At 43.7% G+C, this 21,912-nt stretch overlaps 1 protein-coding gene across 1 annotated transcript in view; it reads left to right on the forward strand.

Annotated features, from left to right (window-relative positions):
• Positions 1 to 21,912, forward strand: part of ttc27 (tetratricopeptide repeat domain 27) — a 200,682-nt gene that overhangs the window by 45,461 nt on the left and 133,309 nt on the right. The window contains exons 7-8 of the mRNA XM_080200718.1: positions 3,933 to 4,066; positions 10,884 to 10,996. Of these exons, the coding sequence (XP_080056844.1) occupies positions 3,933 to 4,066; positions 10,884 to 10,996 (247 nt within the window). The remainder of the gene's footprint in view (positions 1 to 3,932; positions 4,067 to 10,883; positions 10,997 to 21,912) is intronic.

The following is a 21,912-nucleotide window of genomic DNA, read 5'->3' on the forward strand; positions in this document are numbered from 1 at the left end:
GGGGTCAGAGAGAGAGAGATTCCTGGTTGTGCAGCATCTTTTATACCCCGTTTGGTTTCACGCCCTTTTTTTGGCCATTGCCAATCAATCGATCAGGACTTGATCACCCTGATTGATAAGAGTCCGATCAGGTGCTACCACACCGATCTCTGGGTGTGTCCCCGGCGGCCATGCCTGTATGTGTTGTAGGCACATAGGTCACATACCTTCCTCCTAAATAAGGATTCACGGTGCCTTTACGTCTGGCACACAACCCAGTGTGACCAGAAAGTCTCTTTCATCCTGGAGATGGCCCATATCCTGTGTATTCACTCATCAGGGTTGCAGCCTGTTTGTCTGTCTTTAAACTGCAGCCTGTCAGTTTAGTTTCTTGCCCAGTTGTCCCAGAGTGCTTTACAAAACGCCATTTTAGATGGCCTGTTTGGCTACAGTGTGGAGGGTGTGGAAAGTCTGCAGAGGTATCTGGATAGGCTAAGCGAGTGGGCGAGGACCTGGCAGATGGAGTATAATGTTAGCAAGTGTGAGGTTATCCACTTTGGCAGAAATAATAGTAGGAGGGATTATTATTTAAAAGGCGAAAAGCTACAGTATGGTGCGGTGCAGAGGGACCTGGGGGTTCTTATGCACGAGTGCAAAAACCCAGTCTGCAGGTGCAGCAGGTGATCAAGAAGGCGAATGGAATGCTGGCCTTTATAGCGAGGGGGATAGAATATAAAAGTAGGCGGGTCTTGCTGCAACTGTACAGGGTACTGGTGAGGCCGCAGCTGGAGTACTGTGTGTAGTTTTGGTCGCCGCACTTGCGGAAGGATATATTGGCCTTGGAGGGAGTGCAGAGGAGGTTCACTAGGCTGATACCAGAGATGAGGGGATTGGACTATGAAGAGAGACTAAATAGACTGGGTCTGTACTCGTTGGAGTTTAGAAGGATGAGGGGGGATCTTAAAGAGACTTATAAGATAATGAAGGGGATGGATAGGGTAGAGGTAGAGAGATTCTTCCCGCTTAGAAAGGATAGCAGAACTAGAGGGCACAGCCTCAAGATAAGGGGGGGGCGGGGGCAGTTTAGATCAGAGTTGAGGAGGAACTTCTTCACTCAAAGGGTGGTGAATCTCTGGAATTCTCTGCCTGTTGAAGTGGTGGAGGCTGCCTCGCTAAATATATTTAAGTCACGGGTAGATAGGTTTTTGATAGACAAGGGAATTAAGGGTTATGGGGAGAAAGCGGGAAAGTGGAACTGATCCACTTCAGATCAGCCATGATCTAATTGAATGGCGGGGCAGGCTCGAAGGGCTAGATGGCCTACTCCTGCTCTTATTTCTTATGTTCTTATGACCTGGGTTCAATTCCTGGCTTGGTTCAGTTTCCGGCTTGGTCACTGCCTGTGTGAAGTTTGCACATTCTTCCCATCTCCACGTGGCTTTCTTCCGGGTGCTCTGGCTTCCTCCCACTGTCCAAAGATGTGCAGGTTAGGTTGATTAGCCTTGCTAAATTGCCCCTTAATGTCAGGGGTTTTGGTAGCGTAAATACGTGGGGTTGCGGGGATAGGGTCAGGGTGAGATTGTTGTCAGTTCAGGCTCAATGGGCTGACTGGTCTCCTCCTGCACTGTAGGGATTCTATGATTCTAATCAGTGGATCTCTCTGAGCTTTTTACTTTGTGGTATAACATCCTGGAAAGTAGTGTCCTGTACGCCGAAATCCTAATATTCTAAGCTATGAAAGCTGTGTGTTTACACTGCAGTGCAGCCAATAAAGGTCAAAATGGCAAGATTGTGTACTTGGAAAATATACTTACCACCTGCATTGATGGCACCAAGCTAGAGAATAGACCAGCCATGATCTCTCCAGTTGCTGTCACTCTGCACAACCCTTGTTCATCAGCTGCAGGTCCAAAACTTAACTGATGTAATCAGCACAATGGGATAGCATGTCGAGTGCTGTCAGGATCACCCAGAGGAGGATTGTCAATCTGAACAATGTGCTGGAAAACTTCAGACCTGTAACCACACTATGCACCATTTGTTCTTTTTTCCACCTCTGTGGCTTTCAGAGGCTTCTTTCTAATGGGAATGAAGTGCTTGCATTAAGAGTTAATAGAATTCATCTTCTGCTTTGAGTTCTGGTTGTTTCCATCGCTCACCCTTTTAGATACTGCACCAAGTGGCAATAAAATGTTGGTGACACTAATCTAACATCAAAAATAGACTCAATCACACATTTTAAAACAGGAATTAATTCTAAATACATTTTGCTGCTATTTTACCTCTTCCCTCTCTTGCTTTAATTCATCTAATTGCCCCATTCTGTTTTTCATAATGCTTTTCTTAAATGTTTTACTTTTATGCATTTGCAGTATTCATCTTGGAAGTGATTTATTTCTATTGTTGAGTTGAGATCCCAAGTACAGGACCCTCATGATTGAGGAGAACATTTCTTTTCATCTGGGGTTGATGAGGATCTGGAATTCAATGTCCGCAAGAGTGTTAGTGGCAGAAACTTTAATTGCATTTAAAATATACTTGGATGTGAAGTCGAAGAGCTGTAACCCGCAAGGCTGTGGACCAAAAGCTGGAAAGTGGGATTGGCTGGCTGACTCTTCAGCTGGCCAGCACATACACGATGGCCTGAATGGCCACTTTCTATTCTGTAATCTCATGGAAGAGTCATAGAATCCCTACAGTACAGAAGAGGTCATTTGGCCCATCGAGTCTGCACCGACTCTCTGACAGAGTATCTTGCCCAGGATTCTCTCACCCTCTCCTATTCCTATAACCCCTCACATTTACCACGGCTAATCCATCTAACCTACACATCTTGGCACATTAACAGGCAATTTAGCATGGCCAGCCCACCTTTGCACATCTTTAGACTGTGGGAGGAAACTAGAGCACCCGGAGGAAACCCATGCAGACACGGGGAGAACATACAAACTCCACACAGTCACCCAAGATTAGATTCAAACCCAGGTCCCTGGAGCTGTGAAGTAGCAGTGCTAACCACCTATGAAATGGTGGGAATGAAGATGAACTAAATCAAGGATTGGTGAAATGATTAAAAAGTGAGAGAGAGTGAGGTTGAAAAAGGGTCTGGAAAATGCCCCAGGGCACAAGGTTGTCTTTGTGTGAGTGCTATCCCATGCGCTGCAGACATATGCTGTTCCATCTTCTTCCGATGGGAAAAGTTATAGAAGTGTGGAATCACGTACCAAATGACTCCAGAACAACCTCTGCTGCCATCAGACTTTTGAATGGACTTACCATATATTAAGCTGATCTTTCTCTGCACTATGACTGTAACACTAATTCTGCACTCTCTCCTTTTGTTCTCCCCTATGTACTCTATGAATAGTATGTTTTGCCTGTATAGTGTGCAAGAATCAACTCTTTTCACTGTATCCCAATATGTGTGACAATAATAAATCAAATCAAATGATTGCAGTTGGCCCAACTCCTAGTTTTGGAGCTGGGATCAGCATTGAAAATTTAGACCCCTCTGTCTCCAAAACTCTTGGCAGATTGATCTGATTGCATTTTAAAATCAAAAGGCAGACTACAACCTGATGAAGCACATCAGATGACAGGCTGATCTGAATTGCAGCACACTTGAGGATTTAAACTCTCTGCAGTCTGAAGCTTTAATGGCTTGAGAATGTGAGGATTTAGATGTGCTGGACACTGCTTTCACTTTCCTTATATGAAAGATTTGTGATTGATGGTAAAAGTTGAGTAAGGAACACGTCTACAATATGTAATATATTCTTTAAGGTAATTGATAGCATAGTCCATGGGAATCCTGCAGCTCTATTTTTTAAAAAATCTTAAATTCATTTTTAGTGAATTAAATTAGGTTTTCTTTGCCCCCTCCTTGACCATCTCTTGCCAGTGCTTCACATTCGATATCAGTAATTTAAAAGTGGTTTTGTTTTTCTTTTAAGGTGCCTTGGGGAAGCGTACTCGATTCCAGGAAAATTATTTGGCCCAGCTTATCCTGGATGTGCAGCGGGAAGAAGATGATCTTCCTCAAACGGAGTTCACACTTACACCCACACCCTTGGAATATCTTCCCAAGGTAACTCCCAGATGAAATTGCACTGGATCTTCAACTTACTGTCATGACTTGCGGTGAACTCAATTGTGCCCAGCTTAAAGTTGGAACAGCAAACAGTGATCTGGGTGCAAAACTTGTGTTTTAATGTTTGGAGGAAGAATTGTTGGATAGATGCAGGCTGAAATGGGCAGCGAATTGAGAACTGGGCCCACTTTTTGCCTCAGTTTCCTTTTTTAATATTTTTGGGATGTGAGAGTCATTAACAAAGCTAGCATTATCCCTCCTAGCCTTGAAAAAGATGATGGTGAGCTGCCTCCTTGAATTGCGGATATGCCCACAAAGATTTTTTCTGTAGTGGTTTGATACTACTGAGTTACTTTCTTGGCCATTTCAGAGCTCTGTTAAGAGGTAGTCACATTGTTGAAGGTCTGTAGTCATGCGTAGGCCAGACTGGGTAAGTTTACGGCGGCACGGTGGTTAACATTGCTGTCTCACAGTGCCAGGGCCCCAGGTTAATTCCGGCCTTGGGTCATTGTCTGTGGGGAGTTTGCACATTCTCCCTGTGTCTGTGTGGGTTTCCTCCAGGTGCTCCAGTTTCCTCCCCCAGTCCAAAGATGTGCTGGATAGGTGGATTGGCCATGGTAAATTGACTCTAGTATCAGGGGGATTAGCAAAGTAAATATGTGGGGTTATGGGAATAGGACCTGGGTGGGATTGTGGTCGGTACACACTTGATGGGCTGAATGGCCTCCTTGTGTACTGTATGGATTCTATGATGGCAGATTTCTCCCTTGAAGAACATTAGCGAACCAGGTTTTTATTATAATTGACAGTTTTCTGATCATTATTTACAAGACCAAGTTTTTATTTCAGATTTATTAATTCGTTGAATTTTAATTCCCCCTGCTATCTTGAAGTTTCAGTGGAAAATGTCTAAAATCACTTTTTTGGATTTTTTTGGGCCCGGCTGCTCCTCATGCTTTGTTAACCGGACAGAAAAGCCACAATGGCTTCCCCACACAAACCTCTGGTTAACATCGCAGTCCAGCTTCAATTATGTAATTTGACTTGAGTATTTGCATACTTTTTAAAAAGACCTCGCTGATTTCCAGTGGATGTGCATCTCTCTTGGTCGGAAGAGTATGTTACAATTGTGGCCCTGTGGGGTTGGGAAAGGTACATCCCACGGGTGATTTTAATTGCCTGCCTGTCTAGTCTGTGCTGGGTGGGAAGGGTTAAAATCGCCCCAAGACTCTTTTAAATAAGCACATTTGTTATTTTTTTCACTGGAACTCTTGAAACTTTACAAAGCAGCTGGAAGGCTCCAGTCTTTTTTGCAGATGTATTCTGTAGTCAGTGTGGAACACTTCTGTGTAATGCATCATAAAGTTCCTGACATCCCCCGCCCTCAAGAATTTTTGGACTTTCAGAGAAAAGTGCATTGCTCTGGTACTGACATGGACCCTATAAAAGATCTGACGTCTTTTTGGTGTCTTAGACTTTGTGTGTTGCTGGTAAACCTATTTCTTCCTCCTTCATCCCTATGGTCTATGACTGCCCAATCACTGCATTGTTGTTGAATTGCAGTTTTAGTCCAATCCACGTTGCACATTTATGTAAGAGCTGTCCGTTCAGAGGTACCTCAGCTGGAGAACCATATGTGTTGCTCTGTCAGGCTGAATAAGATGCTGTGGGCATTTATCCTTCCTGGACCCTTTCCGTTATTCAGTCACTTGTCCACATCTTTGTGGCCTGGAACAATGTAAATTAGCTACAGCAATCAGCAATGCTCTCCAGCTCTTTCCAGAGTCTGCAGCCACATTCTAGCCGGTTCTGATACCTTTGATCATGGAAATACATAAACACCTTTGCCAAAAAAAAGATTGTATCTGTTCCCAGTATCTTCTGACTTGGTACTGTCCAGATTTGTTTGATTGTTGTTGCGGAACAATGATAAATCTTGGTCAACTCCTTTGCTAACATACTTGAAATTTTGATGAATTGGTAAATAAACTCGGAGCTCAAAGGCTCAACAAACATCTTAAATGTTACTCAATGTTGCCTCCCAATGGAACCATGGCTGAGATTCAGGGTGGCATGGTGGCACTGTGGTTAAATTGCTGACTCACAGCATCAGGGAGCCGGGTTTGATTCCCACCTTAGCTCACTGTCTGCGCAGAGTCTGCACGTTTTTCTTGTGTCTGCATGGGTTTCCTTCAGGTGCTCCCTCAATTTCCTCCCACAATCTGAAAGACATGCTGGTTAGGTGCATTGGCCATGCTAAATTCTCCCTCAATGTACCCGAACGAGCGCCGGAGTGTGGTGACTAGGGGATTTTCACAGTAACTTAATTGCTGTGTTAATCTAAGAACAAAGAAAATTCTAGCAGAGGAACAGGCCCTTCGGCCCTCCAAGCCTGCACCAACCATGCTGCTTGTCTGAACTAAAACCCCCTTCCGTTCCGGGGACCATATCCCTCTATTCCCATCCTATTCATGTATTTGTCCAGACGGCCCTTAAAAGTCACTATTCTATCTGCTTCCACTACCTCGCCCAGGCACCCACCATCCTCTGTGTAAAAAACTTGCCTCGTACATCTCCTTTAAATCTTCCCCCTCGCACCTTAAACCTTTGTCCCCTTGTTCGCCCTGTGAAAAAACTTCTCACTATCCTACTTGTGACACTAATAAATAAACAAAATTCTGTGAGGTGGAAGTGAGCTTGTGGTGCAGTGAATATGTTTACCTGCAGTTAAAAGTTAAAGTTTATTTATTAGTCGCAAGTAAGGTTAATTTCAGACTATGGGAGGAAAGTGGAGCACCCGGAGATAAAGGGGAGAAGGTGGAAACTCCACACAGACACGCAAGCTGGGAATCAAACCCAGGTCCCTGGCGCTATGAGGCAGTAGTGCTAACCACCGTGTTGCTGAGCTGGTTGCTGCTAGTGAATTTTGGCATAGTCCCTGTGGTGATAATGCTGCTGTATCCCGGCATCTTTAGTAACAAAGGGACCCCGTTCTTATAATCTGCGCACGTTGCGAGGTGATGGGGAGGATGGTGTTCTTACAAGAGAGAACAATTAGTTTTGTGTTGGTGCCACCATCACTCTCTAAACGGCTGCACATCAGGAGTTGATTGTACCCTGCTGCCTTGCATGATGTGTGATCACTGGAGAGCAGCCAATGGCCATGCACCAGTTTTTACTTTTAAAAAAAAATCTATTCCATGTAATACGTCTGGAATTTACGTTTAGGGCCTCTCATTAAACTTAACTCCATAGAAACGAAAAGGAGGAAAAATGGGACAAAAACACGCCAAACTAGATTTTACAGGGATCTGATTTTCACGTTATTGTACTTCAGACATTTTTATAATTTTATGGGGCTTTTTTTAAATCTTATTTTTAAAAAGCCAAAACAGTTTAAAGTACTCCAAGGAACAGTCTGAGGAGAAGCTTATAACAATGGTTAAAGCAGGCTAAATCCAAATACAAACTGTTACCAACATTAATAGTAATAACCAGATATCCGGTTGCTAATAAGTCCCATATAGCACTGACCAACCTAAGGGACAGGAGTGCAGTCAACATCAAGGCAAGTAGGATATGAAAAGAAAAATTCTTGTCCATGAAAGTAAGAAAACCTCTCTGATGCGTTGAAGGATCTGGTATAATTGGGGAAGAAGGCAGACAAGAATCACAGAATCACGTAATGCAGGAAAGGCCCTTTGGCCCATCTGCTCACCAGAAACCCCTGAACTCCCATCTAATCTCACTTGCCAGCACTTGGTCCATAGCCTTGAATATTATGACGCGCCAACTGCTCATCCAGGTACTTTTTAAATGATGTGAGGCAACCCACCTCTTCCACCCTGCCACGCAGCACATTCCAGACCGTCTGCACCCTCTGGGTAAAATAGTTTTTCCTCACATCCCCCTAAATCTCCTGGCCCTCATCTTGAACCTATGCCCCTCGTGACTGACCCTTCAATTAAGAGGAACAGTTGCTTCTTATACACTCTATCTGTGTCCCTCATAACTTTGTATACCTCGATCAGGTTGTCCCTCAGACTTCACTGCTCTCTGACGAAAACAACCCAAGCCTACCCAACCTCTCTTCATAACTTAAATATTCTATCCCAGGCACCATCCTGGTGAATCTTTTCTGCACCCCTCCAGTGCAATGTCATCCTTCTGATAATAAGACATCCAGAACTGCACATACTACTCCAGCTGTGGCCTTACCAAAGTTCAACTCAACTTATACAAACTTGCCTTACAAGTATGCCTTTCTGCATTCAGAGATCCATGGACAAACACACCAAGGTTCCTTTCTTCCTCAGAACTGCCTAGTATCATGCCGTTCATTGAGTACTTCCTTGTCAAGTTACTCTTCCGAAGTGTATCACCTCACTTTTAGGGGTTAAATTCCATCTGCCACTTATCTGGCCATTTGACCATCCCATCTATATCTTCCTGTAGCCCAAGACACTCAGCCTCACTGTTAACAGCCCAGCAATTCCACAAATTTATTAATCGTACCCCCCACATTGTCATCTATGTCATTTATATAAATGACAAACAATAAGGGGCCCATCACAGATCCTTGTGGTACACCACTGGACACTGACTGCAGTCACTAAAGCAGCCTTCAGTCGTTATCCTTTGTCTTCTACAACTGAGCCAATTTTGAACCCACCTTATCAAATTACCCTGTATCCAGTGTGCAGTGTGCACTTTGTAAGTCTTCCATGTGGGACCTTGTCAAAGATTTTGTTGAAATCCATATAAACTAAATCAACTGCACTCCCCTCATCTACACGGTTGGTCACCTCCTCAAAAAATTCAATCAAATTTGTTAAGCATGACCTCCCTCTAACAAAGCTATGTTGACTATCCCTGATCAAACTTTGATAGATTCTGTCTATTAGAGAATTTTCTCTAATAGTTTCCCTGCCACTGATGTGAGACTCACTGGTCTGTAGTTCCCTGACTTACCTCTAAAGAGAAACTTGTATTTACTTAGTGCTTTTAGCGTAGCAGAACAACTCAAGGCATTTAACAAGAACAGTATCAGTACAAACATTATTGACAGTGAAGGAGTTATCAGGACAAATGACGAGAAATTTAGTCAAGACGGCAGGTTTTAAGGTGCAGCATGGAGGAGGTGAGATTAGAGAGAACAACTTAGAGATGGAATTCCAGAGCCATGGCAGCTGTCAGCATGGCCACCAATGGTGGAGCGATTAAAATTGGGGATGCACAAAGCAACCAGAATTGGAAGAGCACGGAGATAACAAAGGCTTTAAAGGAGTTTTTATTTATTTATTAGTCACAAGTAGGCTTACATTCACAATGCAATGAGGATAATATGAAAATTTCCTAGTCGCCACACTTCAGCACCTGTTCAGATACACTGAGGGAGAATTTAGCATGGCCAATGCACCTAACCTGCACATTTTTGGACTGTGGAGGAAACCGGAGCACCCGGAGGAAACCCATGCAGAGACAGGGAGAACGTGCAAACTCCACACTGACAGTGACCCAAGCCGGGAATTGAACCTGTGTCCCTGGCACTGTGAGGCAGCAGTGCTAACCACTGTGCCACCGTGCTGCCTAGTTTGCCTAGAAAGTGGAAAGTTGAGGGCATGGAGGAATTTAAAAATGAAGGTTTTGATTTTAACATTGAGCTATTAACTGTTGTGAGTATGAGTCAGCAAGTATACGGATGATGGATGGGAATTGGAGCAGAGTTCTGCATGAACTCCAGTTTATTAGTGTTGAAGATGGGAGGCAGCCGGTAGAACATTGGAATAGTCAGATACAGGGATGACGAAGGCATGGATGAGAGGGGAAGTTAGAAGGATGTTATATTAGGCAAACTAGATATGTAGAAATAGCATCTAATGAAAACTTGCAGCAGAACATCTTTGACCTGTACAGAATAGAAAAATCCCAGGCAATGGTTTGAGATGTTATAGTTGACACAATCTTCCCAGAGTTAATGAAGAGAAATATAGACCAGCGTTCCCACTCAGAATGTTTTCTGGGGTATTTGTGAGAGATTCTACAGATGATGCAGAGGGTCTGGGAGTGGGAGGAAAGGTAGAAGCCTACAAAATAGGAGAGAATTAGTAGGTTTTGGTTGGTTGGCCATGTTTGGGTGATTAGGTTTCAGATAATGGCACAGGAGGGAATGTCAGAGTCCCAGACAGCTGTTGGTAAATTAGAGGGTGTTCAAGTCCAGGGCCACAAGACCATGCAAATCTAAGCATTCCCAACTACAAAGAATTCTCAGTTGCGAAAGAGTTGAATGTGAAGTGCATCTCGTTGAAAAGGAGGAGAATGAGCTCACGAGGAGATCCAGAAGGATGTGAGGCATTTGCCAAAGGTGGCTATCAGGCTGGTCCTAATGTGTAGGTATTTCAATTACTGGTCTTCTAGTCTAGGCACTAGTGTGATTGTTGTATTAACTAGAAGGAACAAAGTAATCATTGCAGAACATTCAGAGACTCTTCAGATACACACACGCACACGCCAACACCACCCACACACTTGTAAACAATCAAGCCTGCTGACACTGTTGACAGTCACATTGTAACTTGCTAATGTTTTGTAGAGTGCCATACTTTTGGAATCTGCCTTAAACTTTCCTTCTGTTATTTGCTGTCAAATCTGGCTTTATTAATCTCCTGAAAGCTTCCTTTGGATGTTTTATTGCATGAAAGGCATTATTTCAAGACCAGACATTGTTGTATTAAAATCCTTTTCAGGAGCTAACATTGAACAGATGAATGTCACGAATTATCCAGTGATGCAATATTGTCCTTCCTGCCAACAGAACCTTGAACTGAGTGATGACACTTTGCTGAATTCAATTAAACTGGCGGACCCTGAGGAACACAGCACACCAGATCTTTGTGCAGAGGAGCTTGCTGTAATCCTGGCTATCTGGTGAGCATTTGCAGACATGCATAAAGACCCCTATTTTGTGATAGCATGTTGGACTACACATTATTTTCTTCTGTTTGACTCAACCAATCACAGAGGTGTACGGCCTATGTACCTGGCACTGCATCTGCAATAAAATATATACACAACATTGCACAATTGTGTGGGAGGCAGAACGACTTTTGGCCCAACCCCTGCTGATGCCAGATACCTCAAAGTATCTTTGAAAGTGGAAACTCTCCAGCAGGAGATACAAGGCAGCTGTGCTATTTGTATTTAATCAGAGCCATCACTAAATTCTGGTGTGCTCTGGGATAATTGGCATCAGTTGGTTTAATGAGCCTGAATGACAACCTACCACAAGTGGGCAAGTTTCCCATGTTAGTTCATCCTGCCAATTAAGTGCAGAAAGTTTTCTACTCTCTTGTAGTCTCTCCCACAATTAAGTGGGCCTGGTGGCCATGTCTGGATTAATATTCACCCAGAGTATCACTGCTGGAAAACTAGAGATTGCCCTGTGCTGCATCATAAGCAGCATTATTTTAAAAACTGAGGGTCGGCAATCGTATTTGTACATACTGAATTTCTCCTGATCTAAGTTTATGGACAGTCTACAAATGTGCATTATAGAAGATGCATGTTAAGATTAAGAGTTTATAAATGGAATGGCATGGCGCAGGGCCAAATCCACTGAAGCATTGCTGGTCAAGAGCTTCAATGCTGTAGTAAATCAATGAACCTTTTGAGCCCAGCATCTCTTAATTCCATCGACAGTGCTAACCATTGTGCCACCGTACTGTCCATAAATAATGAACATGAAACCATTGTCCTTTGTCATAAAAACCGATTTGATTCAGTAATGTCCTTTAGGGAAGGAAATCTGTCATCTTTACCTGGTCTGACCTACATGTGACTCTAGACTCACAGCAATGTGGTTGCTTTTTAATTGCCTCAGGGATGGGCAATAAGCCCAGCCAGGGACACCATATTCCGTGAATGAATAAAAATAATTATTAATTTGTAGGTGCTGATGTGAGGAATCGAAATGACCTCTTTGTATCTCACATTACAGTCAATGGATAAATGATTTGCCTGATGTGCTTCTGGCCTTTCCAGGCCAGAAGACTTCGGATTTGATCCCGATAATGCATAGGTTGATCTGGACCAAAGCTGCTCGTTGGGGATGCTACAACTGTTCTCAGCACTGCTAGCAGGCAAGAGATATAAATCAGCCAGGCCTGTACCTCTATGATTGATCACTATATAGCAACTCCTGCTGTGTGTGCCTGTGCATAAATCGTTGTTGGGTGAAGACAGCACCAGGCCTGGAACAATGCTGTTCACGGTTAAATAAACTGCCAGACTACCAAAACATGGAAAGAAAGCCAAGTGTCTTTCAGCAATGCTGAAACATTGCATTGTAAAATTTATGCAAAAAATATTATTGAGTGAAAGCTGTGAACTTATAGATTGGACAAAGAATTTTATGGAAAGCCAAGGGGAGAAAGTATTACAAGGAGGAATTTGGGTAATAGCATAAGCTGTGAGTTTTCTACCAGGGATTTTAAGTCATCCGATGTCCAAGGTAGAAATTATAGGCTGTTCTCTGCCAAATGCATTGTTATTTTGTGTCTGTCCTCCTCCCTCAGTATTCTTTCTTCACCCTCCTCCCCTGATCCTGCATCATTAGTTAAATCTTCATTCTCATTCTGAACTTTGTCTGTAAAACTCACCACAGCTCTCTCCTTCTTAATGCAGCTCTTTCCCCAAGTCTTTGGTCTCTGCTCCCAACTTTCCTACAAACACTCAGCATTCTTTCACTTCCTGTTCACCACTGTGGGAAGCTTTGCTACATTAAAATCACGCTATTGTATTATGTGGATTTAAAACATCTCTAGCAATTACTGGATCATGATGCAGAGTGGCACAAAAGCTAATAGTCTAATTAGTTCTGTCAGATACTGAATAATTAAAGGTTTTACATCCTCTATTTAATAATATAGATAATTTGTTTTTATAAATCTGCAGAAATTCTATTCAAGTGCCTTTTATGGTGTCTTCTTGACTTTCATACAGCAGTGCACTACCTCCAAATTATAATACCCTAAACAACTGTTTTTTGCTGTGTAACCAACAAGGAGGGCATTTTATTATTAACTAACAGATAAATTATAAAACTCTGAAAAGCACTGACAGACTGGCATTCAATGAAGGAAGATTTGCATTAATTTAGTGCCTCATCAGAAATATCTCAAGCTACTTAATGTACAATTAATTACACTGTAGATATGTGATTCTTATGTATGCAAACAAAGCAACCATTATAAATACAATATCTGGTAAATGACAGTATGTGGATGATCAGTTAATCTCTTTTCAAAGGTGCTCGTTGAGGAAGTGACATTTACTGGGCACGAGATGAAGTTGCTGATGTCTTTTAAACAATACAGTAGGATGGTTATCCTGAACTACTAGAATAGGTTGACCAGATCTTAGTTTAGTTCCACATCTGAAAGATGTCACCTCTTGCTGTGCAGCGCTCCCTCAAAGTGTCAGCCCCCACATTGTTTTCAAGTTCTAGAGCAGTGCTTAAGCTCAAATCTTCTGACCGAGAGGCCGTCTGAGCCAAGTTGATATACGTTGTGAACAATCATGAACATGCCAGGATTTAGATGGATCTGAGAATGAGAGGTGACCTTATTAAAATAAAATGATCTCAGGAGGTTTAACAGGATAGATGCTGAGTTGTTTCCCCTTGTGGGAGAGTCCAGGACCAGAGGGAATAATCTTAGGGTAAGGAGTCGTCCGTTTAATGTATCAATGAGGAGGAATTTCTTCTGTCAGTAGGTAGAGAATCTGTGGAATTCTTTACCACAGAAGTCTGTGTTACAAGTCAAGTTGGATACTTCAGGGTGTTCTATGAAACTCGCCTGACCTGTTAAGTTTTATATTGAATTTGGCTAGGATGAGCATGAGAAGTTTCACTTCAGTGTCTTTCAACAAGCACAATACAGGATCGGTTAATACCCATTTGTTACAGTAACCTAGCCTCCTAGCTTGAATGCTGAAAAACCCTTGTGAAGAAACTCAGAAGAGGTTGTAATCAAATCTGTTTCCCAAAACACAACTTCTTTAAGGCAGGATGACAATAAGTCTCTCCTTCAGCTAACTGATAATAGTTTCAGAACCTAACAAAGAGATTAACAGGGAGCGAGAGAGAGACTGCTTCTTAGTATGCTGCTAAACTACTTACGACACACTCTCCAAAACAAAACTGGAAACCCAAAAAAAAAACATCACCATATTGTCACAGCTTAGCCCCTCCCCCTGTGACATCGCTGGAGCTGTAAGATGCATGATTTTGTAAAAAAAACTTTCTTAATGGTACACTCGCATGACAGCTGTAGGTGTTGGGTTATTATGCATGATGAAGGTTGAGGTAGACAGGCTTTTAATCAGTAAGGGAATCAGGATTATGGGGATAAGGTGGGAAAGTGGAGTTGATGATTATCGTGTCAGATCAGTCATGATCTCATTGAATGGCAGGGCAGACACAATGGGCCATATGGCTTACTTCTACTCCTACATCTTATGGGTGGTGACCATGTTTACTGTTTCCTCTGTTGGATTTTAATGATGCTGATGTCTAAACAGGTAGTTAACAATTTAATGATTCCTATCTTCTTACTAATTCTACAGAAGTGACCAAGATCTTAGTTACCTACCCAAATATTTCTTTCTTTGACTTGGGGTTGACTGTTGCCTGATTATTACTGCTGAGGTGCCCGGGGGTGTTTTACTATGTTGAAAATGCGGTATAAATGCAAGTTGTTGATGTTAATATTAAAGTACCGCTTAGGAAATTTGATGTGTGAATCTCTGGAATTCTCTGCCCGTTGAAGTGGTGGAGGCTGCCTCGCTAAATATTTTTAAGAAGCGGGTTGATGGGTTCTTGATAAGAGAGGGGATTAAGGGTTATGGGGAGAGGGCGGGAAAGTGGAACTGAGCCACAACAGATCAGCCATGATCTTATTGAATGGCGGGGCAGGCTCGAAGGGCTAGATGGCCTACTCCTGCTCCTATTTCTTATGTTCTTATGTTCTTAAGATGTAAGTGAAGTTTCCTTTACCTGAAATACGCTGACGGAAATTCTGTCGATCAGCTAATCTTTGGAATAATAATTTCCCTTCCTCTCAAGACACAACCATTCTTGCTTCCCTTAGTTATACTTCAACCTGCTTTGTGAACCTTGTTAAAGCCCCAGTTTAATCCCTATTAATTCATCCCAAAAGCTGCCACTTCTGGTGGAACTTTACGCTTCTGTTCTTGGATTTGACCAATAAGGATAAAGTGCTTTTTTTCAAAAACTCCTTAGCAATCTTTGTTGAAAAATGTTTTTTTTTCCCCTGTTAGATTAATGCATTCAGTAAAGAACAGTAAGATTTATTTTCAATCTGTCACCTTAACTGACTGCATTCTCTGAAGCAGAAATGATGTGGCTAAAAGTCTTCAGCCATAGTTTGTCATTTTCTCTTGAATATTTCATTCATGTCACTTGCAGAATATTTGTTTCTTGAGTGACATCTGAGCTCGAGCGTTAAGGTTATCTGTCTTATGTCACTAGGGCATTTACAGATGAAAGTCATGCCAAGCACAGCTCATGATTAATGATGTCATGTTTCCCCAAGGGAAATGAGGCTAACTCATCTGGCAGGTAGCAGATGTTTAGATAACCTTTCCGTCCTTTATTTTTCTTTTCCAGTTGAGTTGCAAGTATGTTGAAGACTGTACAGAGGGAACATGTGTTCTTAGTTTGGTTGGAAGCAAGTATGATCATGCATTGTCCAGGTGGTCTTCACTTTAAGTCGACCTCAAAACACGATTATGTAAGGAGAAAGTCCACTAGTACCGTACATGGCATTGAAGATTGTAGGTGGTAGTGAAAGCAATTTATTGGGAATTGGATCTATCCCTGATAGAAGGGAGATCAATTTTGGAAAGATATTTTATTCCCTAACTCGTTTTACACCACCTTTCCTCAAGTTGAAAAGGAATGTTTATGAGCTGTAACCCAACAGTGCAGAGTGCCTTTAGGAGAGAAGAGGGGTGGAAATTGGCAAAAACTAGACTAAACTTTTTTTTATCACAATTATAAAACTTCCCCATAATGCGAACAGTGAATAGACTGTACTAAATTGAAAAAATTGAAGTAAATTGGAGGTAGTGTTTTGGTGGTGAGAGGTGGATGTTCCAAGAGCCTTCGCGGCCTCCAGGGTCAGAAACTGTTGTGAGCTCAAAAGAGGGGTTGCTGCTATTCCTTGTATTTTTCTTGAAATTGATATGCAGTGAGCACCATGTCTATGGTTCCATTCAATGGGCAAAAACTGCACTGAGACTCTGGAAAGAGCTTTTGGCCACTGGGCAGAGATGATTGAGGAGAATCCTTGCAGTGATCTTCCCTATGCCAAACAGACATCCCTGTAGTTATAATAATCGTACTTGTCTCTCTTCTCAGATACCACTTAAAATCTGCACTGCAGGGTGGGACGTATCGTTTGTACTCCTGGCACCTGACTCCCAAGCTATTCCGGACTCAGTTGTACCAGGAAATTCCCAGGAGGGCAGTAGAAATGTGTTAGGGTTGTCCACAAAGCATTCCCGAAGAAATCAAACATCCTTGTCCGCTCATCGCAGTCCTTGGTTTGTGACCAACGAAAATGGGAGAAGGTTTATTTGGGAAGGCGCCCAATACAGAGAGATGAAGTTGGAGAGGGAGCACAAACCTCCAAACACTTCACAATGTGCCTGGCCCTGTGTTGCATGTGGCAGTGTTTGCAGACCGCACATTGGACTTATCAGCCACCTCCAAACTCATGGAACTCCTCGATCCTAAGTGGTTGCCTAAGAAGATGATGAATGGTGAGGGTGAAGGAGGTGAAAGGGTAGGTATTGCATTTCCTGGAGATGACTGCAAGGAAAGGTGCTATAGGAAAAGGAGGTGATGTTGGGGGAGACTGAGGAGTGGACCAGGATGTCACAGAGGAAATGGTCCCTCGGGAATGCTGGAAGAACAGAGGCAGATGTGGTTGCGTCTCCCTGGAAGTGGCAGAAATGGAAGTGGAAGAATATGGAAAATATTGGAATGGAAGGCGAGGTCAGGGGGAAAGCTATCCTGATTTAGGGAGCGAGGGGAAGGGGAGAAAGCAGGAATGCAAGAAATAGATCAGACGTGTTGGCCGGAATTTTACTGGCCCAAGGCCCATAAGATTGTGCCTGAGTCCAATGGAGAATGCCCTCTGTGAGTCTCACCTGCCCTGATTTCTGGGCAGGCGTGCCAGTAAAATCGGCCATTGTGGCTGAATAGACAGCTGGAAAGCATTGCCATGTTTTACACGAATAGCAATTGCATGTGCTAACACAGAGCCACCAACATCCATAAAACTGTGTCTCATCAGTGTCAGCCTCTTGAACAGTGAAAAATCAGAAGGAAGTCAAGCATGGGAGGGAGCAAAGATTATAATGGGTTTTTATTCAAAAAATGTCAAAACAGAAAGCTGTTCAGTTGCAATCGAGACTTCAAATCAACAGAAAATTAGCTTTGTATTAGTAAGAAATTAATTTGCTGAAATCGCTTTTGTCTTCTCCATCAACTTGAAGTGAGTTTGTTGGATAACGTCATTGGAAATAGAAAGGACACATGGTACCATTTTGTCACTAGCTAAAAAATATTGGTTTAATCACCATGGAAACCTCAGTTTTATTCCCTCTTCTGAACAGCCAATATCCAGTTTTGATGTCCTTTCAAGGTTAAATGAGATTCTCATTTAATGCACCCTCCTCATCTACTTGTCAATTGTTACAAGCAAGCATAGAGAAAACATGTTAAGAACAGGGTTTCGAGTAGGTGATGAAATATTAAGAATAGATTGATTCTAGACTATGGGAACCAATTCATAGATACAAAAACCATGACATCAGGGCTTTCAGTAAGAAACACGCTGGTTTGTGGGAGAGAAATCTCCCACTGATCCTAAAAAAGGGATGAGCCAATTTGTTTTGTTGCTTTTGGTGAGGGAACAAAGGATGTGGAATGTTTAGTACCTATAGTAACAAAATTCGAAACACAACTTGGCTGTTTTAACATAGCCAGTTTTTAAAACATCAGAGTGAGTGGGTTGGGTATGGCGTTTTCAATGAAGAATACTGTGGCTAAGTAAGAATGTTGAGTAGAACTTTTGTACCAAATTGTGTGATGCTAGCCTAATTAATTATACAATTAGGAGTGCTCCAGTTTCTTCCCACATGCATTAGATTTATTGACCATGCTAAATTGCTCCTTAGTGCCAGGAGGATTAGCAGGGTAAGTACATGGGGTTACTGGAATAGGGCCTGGATGGGATTGTTGTTGGTGCAGACTCAGTGGGTTGAATGTTCTCCTTCTGCACTGGAGGGATTCTGTGACCTCATCTGTGCTGCCAGGGTAAGTGAACCCTCCCTTGCCCACACTCATCTCACTGAATGGCAGAGGGGTCATTAACCTCAGTTAATGTGCAGTCAATGCATAAAAGAGCTACTCAGTGTGATAAGTGATGCCTCGGAGCCTCACTGTAGTCCTTCTGGCCTGCAGGTGAGGAGCTACTGTGGGTCCCTGACTCCTCCACACAGCCCAAATGCAACAGAGAGGGTGTGGGAAGTGGGTGTTGAGGGTCACAGAAAGCACCGCTAATGATATACCTCTGTGAACTTTACCCTCTATCTACATGGGCTCACTGCTTTGGAGTGTAGTAAGTCCTCAGAGGCGTAAGTCCCTTCACCTGAATTCCTTAACTTACAAAATCCAACAACACTACAGAGTTTCTCAGTGTGCAGTCTACATCCGGAGTGCCAGAGAAACTGATGCTCCAGTTTAAATATAGGACTTCCTGATTGGACCATCAATTTGGCCCTAAATCAGGGAGTTCATGTTCAAGCAAACCAACCTCAATTGCCTGATTAAAATTGTCACAGGAGGGTGCTGACCCAGAACCCTTGTGAACAACATGCAATGTATGAATCAAATGGTACACAATCCAGTGGATCATTCGTAAAGCTGGAAGCACGAGATAGATACTTGAAATCCAATTGCTCTCAACTCCATCTTCCGTCTTCTGTGCAAGAAAGGTTGAGACACAACAGGAGAGAATGAAGACGGGAGGGAACAGACTGAGCTCCAGAATCTCCCTGAGTTTGAGGAGTGGGCGGTTTGCTGGCAGGGGAGGAACCGTACCGACCCTGTGCGGATGGACAGGTCAACAGGCAGCCTACATCTGGTAAAGATCCACGCATAATATAGTCATATAGAAAGCTAAGGGTTCTGAGTTCTTCCATAACGGAGACAGCTTAGGCTGTCAGTCGCTTTCGCCTCTCTCACTTACAGGTGCTGGCAGGAAGAGGGCAAGGGAAGAAGAGGAAGCTTGCTCCAATGGTTCCTCCACAGGATCGAGCACTTGGGGAGGAGGAAGAAAGTCTAGAGGTGTCACAGCAGTCACCTGCACCCTCCGTCAGAAACACACAGATCAGGAGCTACCAGACGTGGTTCAGGCAGGGTCTCACATTCTGGCAGTCACCTCATGGACTTGAAGCAGAAGGAGGCAGGCCAGCCAAGCTCATTGGCACTCACACGACTGCGAGGGAAGTGGCATCCAAATCAGATGATGAGCCTCTGGGATAAGCCCTGCCTGAGATGCTGCGAGAGATGGGGGAATGGCAGTCAGAGGTGTGGCGGCCCTTAACAGATTGACAGTTGAGACAGAGGATTATGTTTGCTGGCTGGCTGATGATATTGTACCAGCACGTGTGTGCATTAGGGTCTCAATGGAGAGGGTGTTGTATACCATAGTGAACCAGCAGAATGCCAAGTTTTTGCCGGAGATTCACACAGACTTGCACTCCATTGCTATATCCATGGGTGAGCTTTTTCAAAGGATGCACAAGAGGACACCTCAGCCTCCCTCCAGGTACCCTATCTCCTCAGAGAGTTAGGCAGTGCCCTCAGGCTCCCAAAGAGAGATGGAACCCTTGGGCAACCAAAGAGAGGAGATGTGTCCATCGGACATCCCTGGGGCGTCCACTCAAGACTTTGAGGGTGTCTGGACATTCAGAATCTGCCTGTGATCACTTCAACTTCATCCTCAGCTATCGCCAAGGAAGCAGTTGCCCCACAGCAGGACAGCCAAAGTAAGCTTGGCCTCAGCACCAGCACACCCATTCATACTGACTCACCCTACTGTGCCCGTTCACACTGACTCACCCTACTGTGCCCATTCACACTGGTACACCCTGCTGTGCCCATTCACACAGACACACCCTACTGTGCGCATTCACACAGACACACCCCACTGTGCCCATTCACAGTGGCTCACCCCACTGTGCGCATTCACACTGGCATGCCTCACTGTGCTCATTCATGCTAGCATGCCCTACTGTGCCTGTTAAAGCCCTGCCATGCCCATTTACAAGGGCACACCTTCCCCCACCTGCACTCCACCATGGCCATTCCCATCCTCCTCCTCCATACCATCTCACCCATTCTCTGACCTTTTCAGCATCTCTCTCTTATCAGCCCAACCTCCCTGTGTCCCCCTCTAGATCTCCATGTCTGCCCCACTTTTTCATTCCTCTCATCCACATCTAATTACCCCTCCATCTTCAGTACACAGCATTGCCGCCCAACAGTACCTCATTACAACCATCCACCTACAGTGAGAAGATCCATGTGGTTGATGCTTCATATGGTGTTCCAGCCAGGGTCTCTGTCTTCCGGAAGCCATAGACTGTGCCAGGCCTTCTTCCAGGTAGTCCCGACATGTGCATGCCACGTTCATCTGGTCATGTCTTGGACCAGCGTGAAGTCCCACTGATGGGACAGATGATTCATAGAATCCCTACAGTGCAGAAGGAGGCCATTCTGCCTATCAAGCTTGCACCAACAGCGATCCCACCCTGGCCCTATCCCCATAACCACACATATTTACCCTGCTAATCCCCCCTGACACTGGAGTCAATTTAGTATGGCCAGTCAACCTAACACACACATCTTTGGATTGTGCGAGGAAACCGGAGCACCTGGAGGAAACCCACGCAGACACAAGGAGAATGTGCAGAGTCTGCACAGGCAGTGACCCAAGCCAGAAATTGAACCGGAGTCCCTGGCGCTGTGAAGTAGCTGGCGGGAAACTGATTTTCCTGCTTCTGCTGCATTGTTCTTCCCACCCAGCCCGAATGCAGGCTCACCATTAAACCTGCTGCGGGGGAGACTGGAAAGTTTCAGCCATTAATTCAGTAGAATCATATTTTGTGGGCCAGACTTCGGAGTGTTAGATTATTATGACCTCCTGTACCTCTTTACTCAGATCTCTACACTGTTAGTTAGCTGCTCAGCTGACATGAAAGATGAGACTCTTCAGTTAACTCCCCAGGAGCAAAGTGGGCCTTTCTCAGCACTCAAGCGAACTGGGAAAAGATTAGAGCTGTGAAGCTTCTTGGCCAACTCAAAGGAGGCGCTGATATTCTCATTTAGATTGAAAATTACCCCCTACCTCCCCACCTTATAACATCATTAAGCGTTTTCCATCAGTTAAGAGATGCTTCTGTTTCAGGCTCTTGCAGTGAATTTTGTGGTAGTGCTGACACTTGATTAATTTTACTTTGTGAATGTCATCACGCCCCACACCGAGAGTGCAGGAATGTGTGCTGCCTGCACCAAGTAGACCCAAAGCTGCATTTTAAATTCCCACTTGTAACTCGAATGCCAATTAAGCCAGTAAGTATGTATCCTTCGATCGTGCCTCCTGGCTCCTGAATTTTCAAATTGTGCTTGCTTTTTCAAACAATAAAATTGGTTTCTGCCTTATTTTTCACATCACATCTGGATAGCTGCA

The sequence above is a fragment of the Carcharhinus amblyrhynchos genome, chromosome 12 (genome assembly GCF_965287045.1).
Source record: "Carcharhinus amblyrhynchos chromosome 12, sCarAmb.v2.hapA, whole genome shotgun sequence".
NCBI lineage: Eukaryota > Metazoa > Chordata > Chondrichthyes > Carcharhiniformes > Carcharhinidae > Carcharhinus > Carcharhinus amblyrhynchos.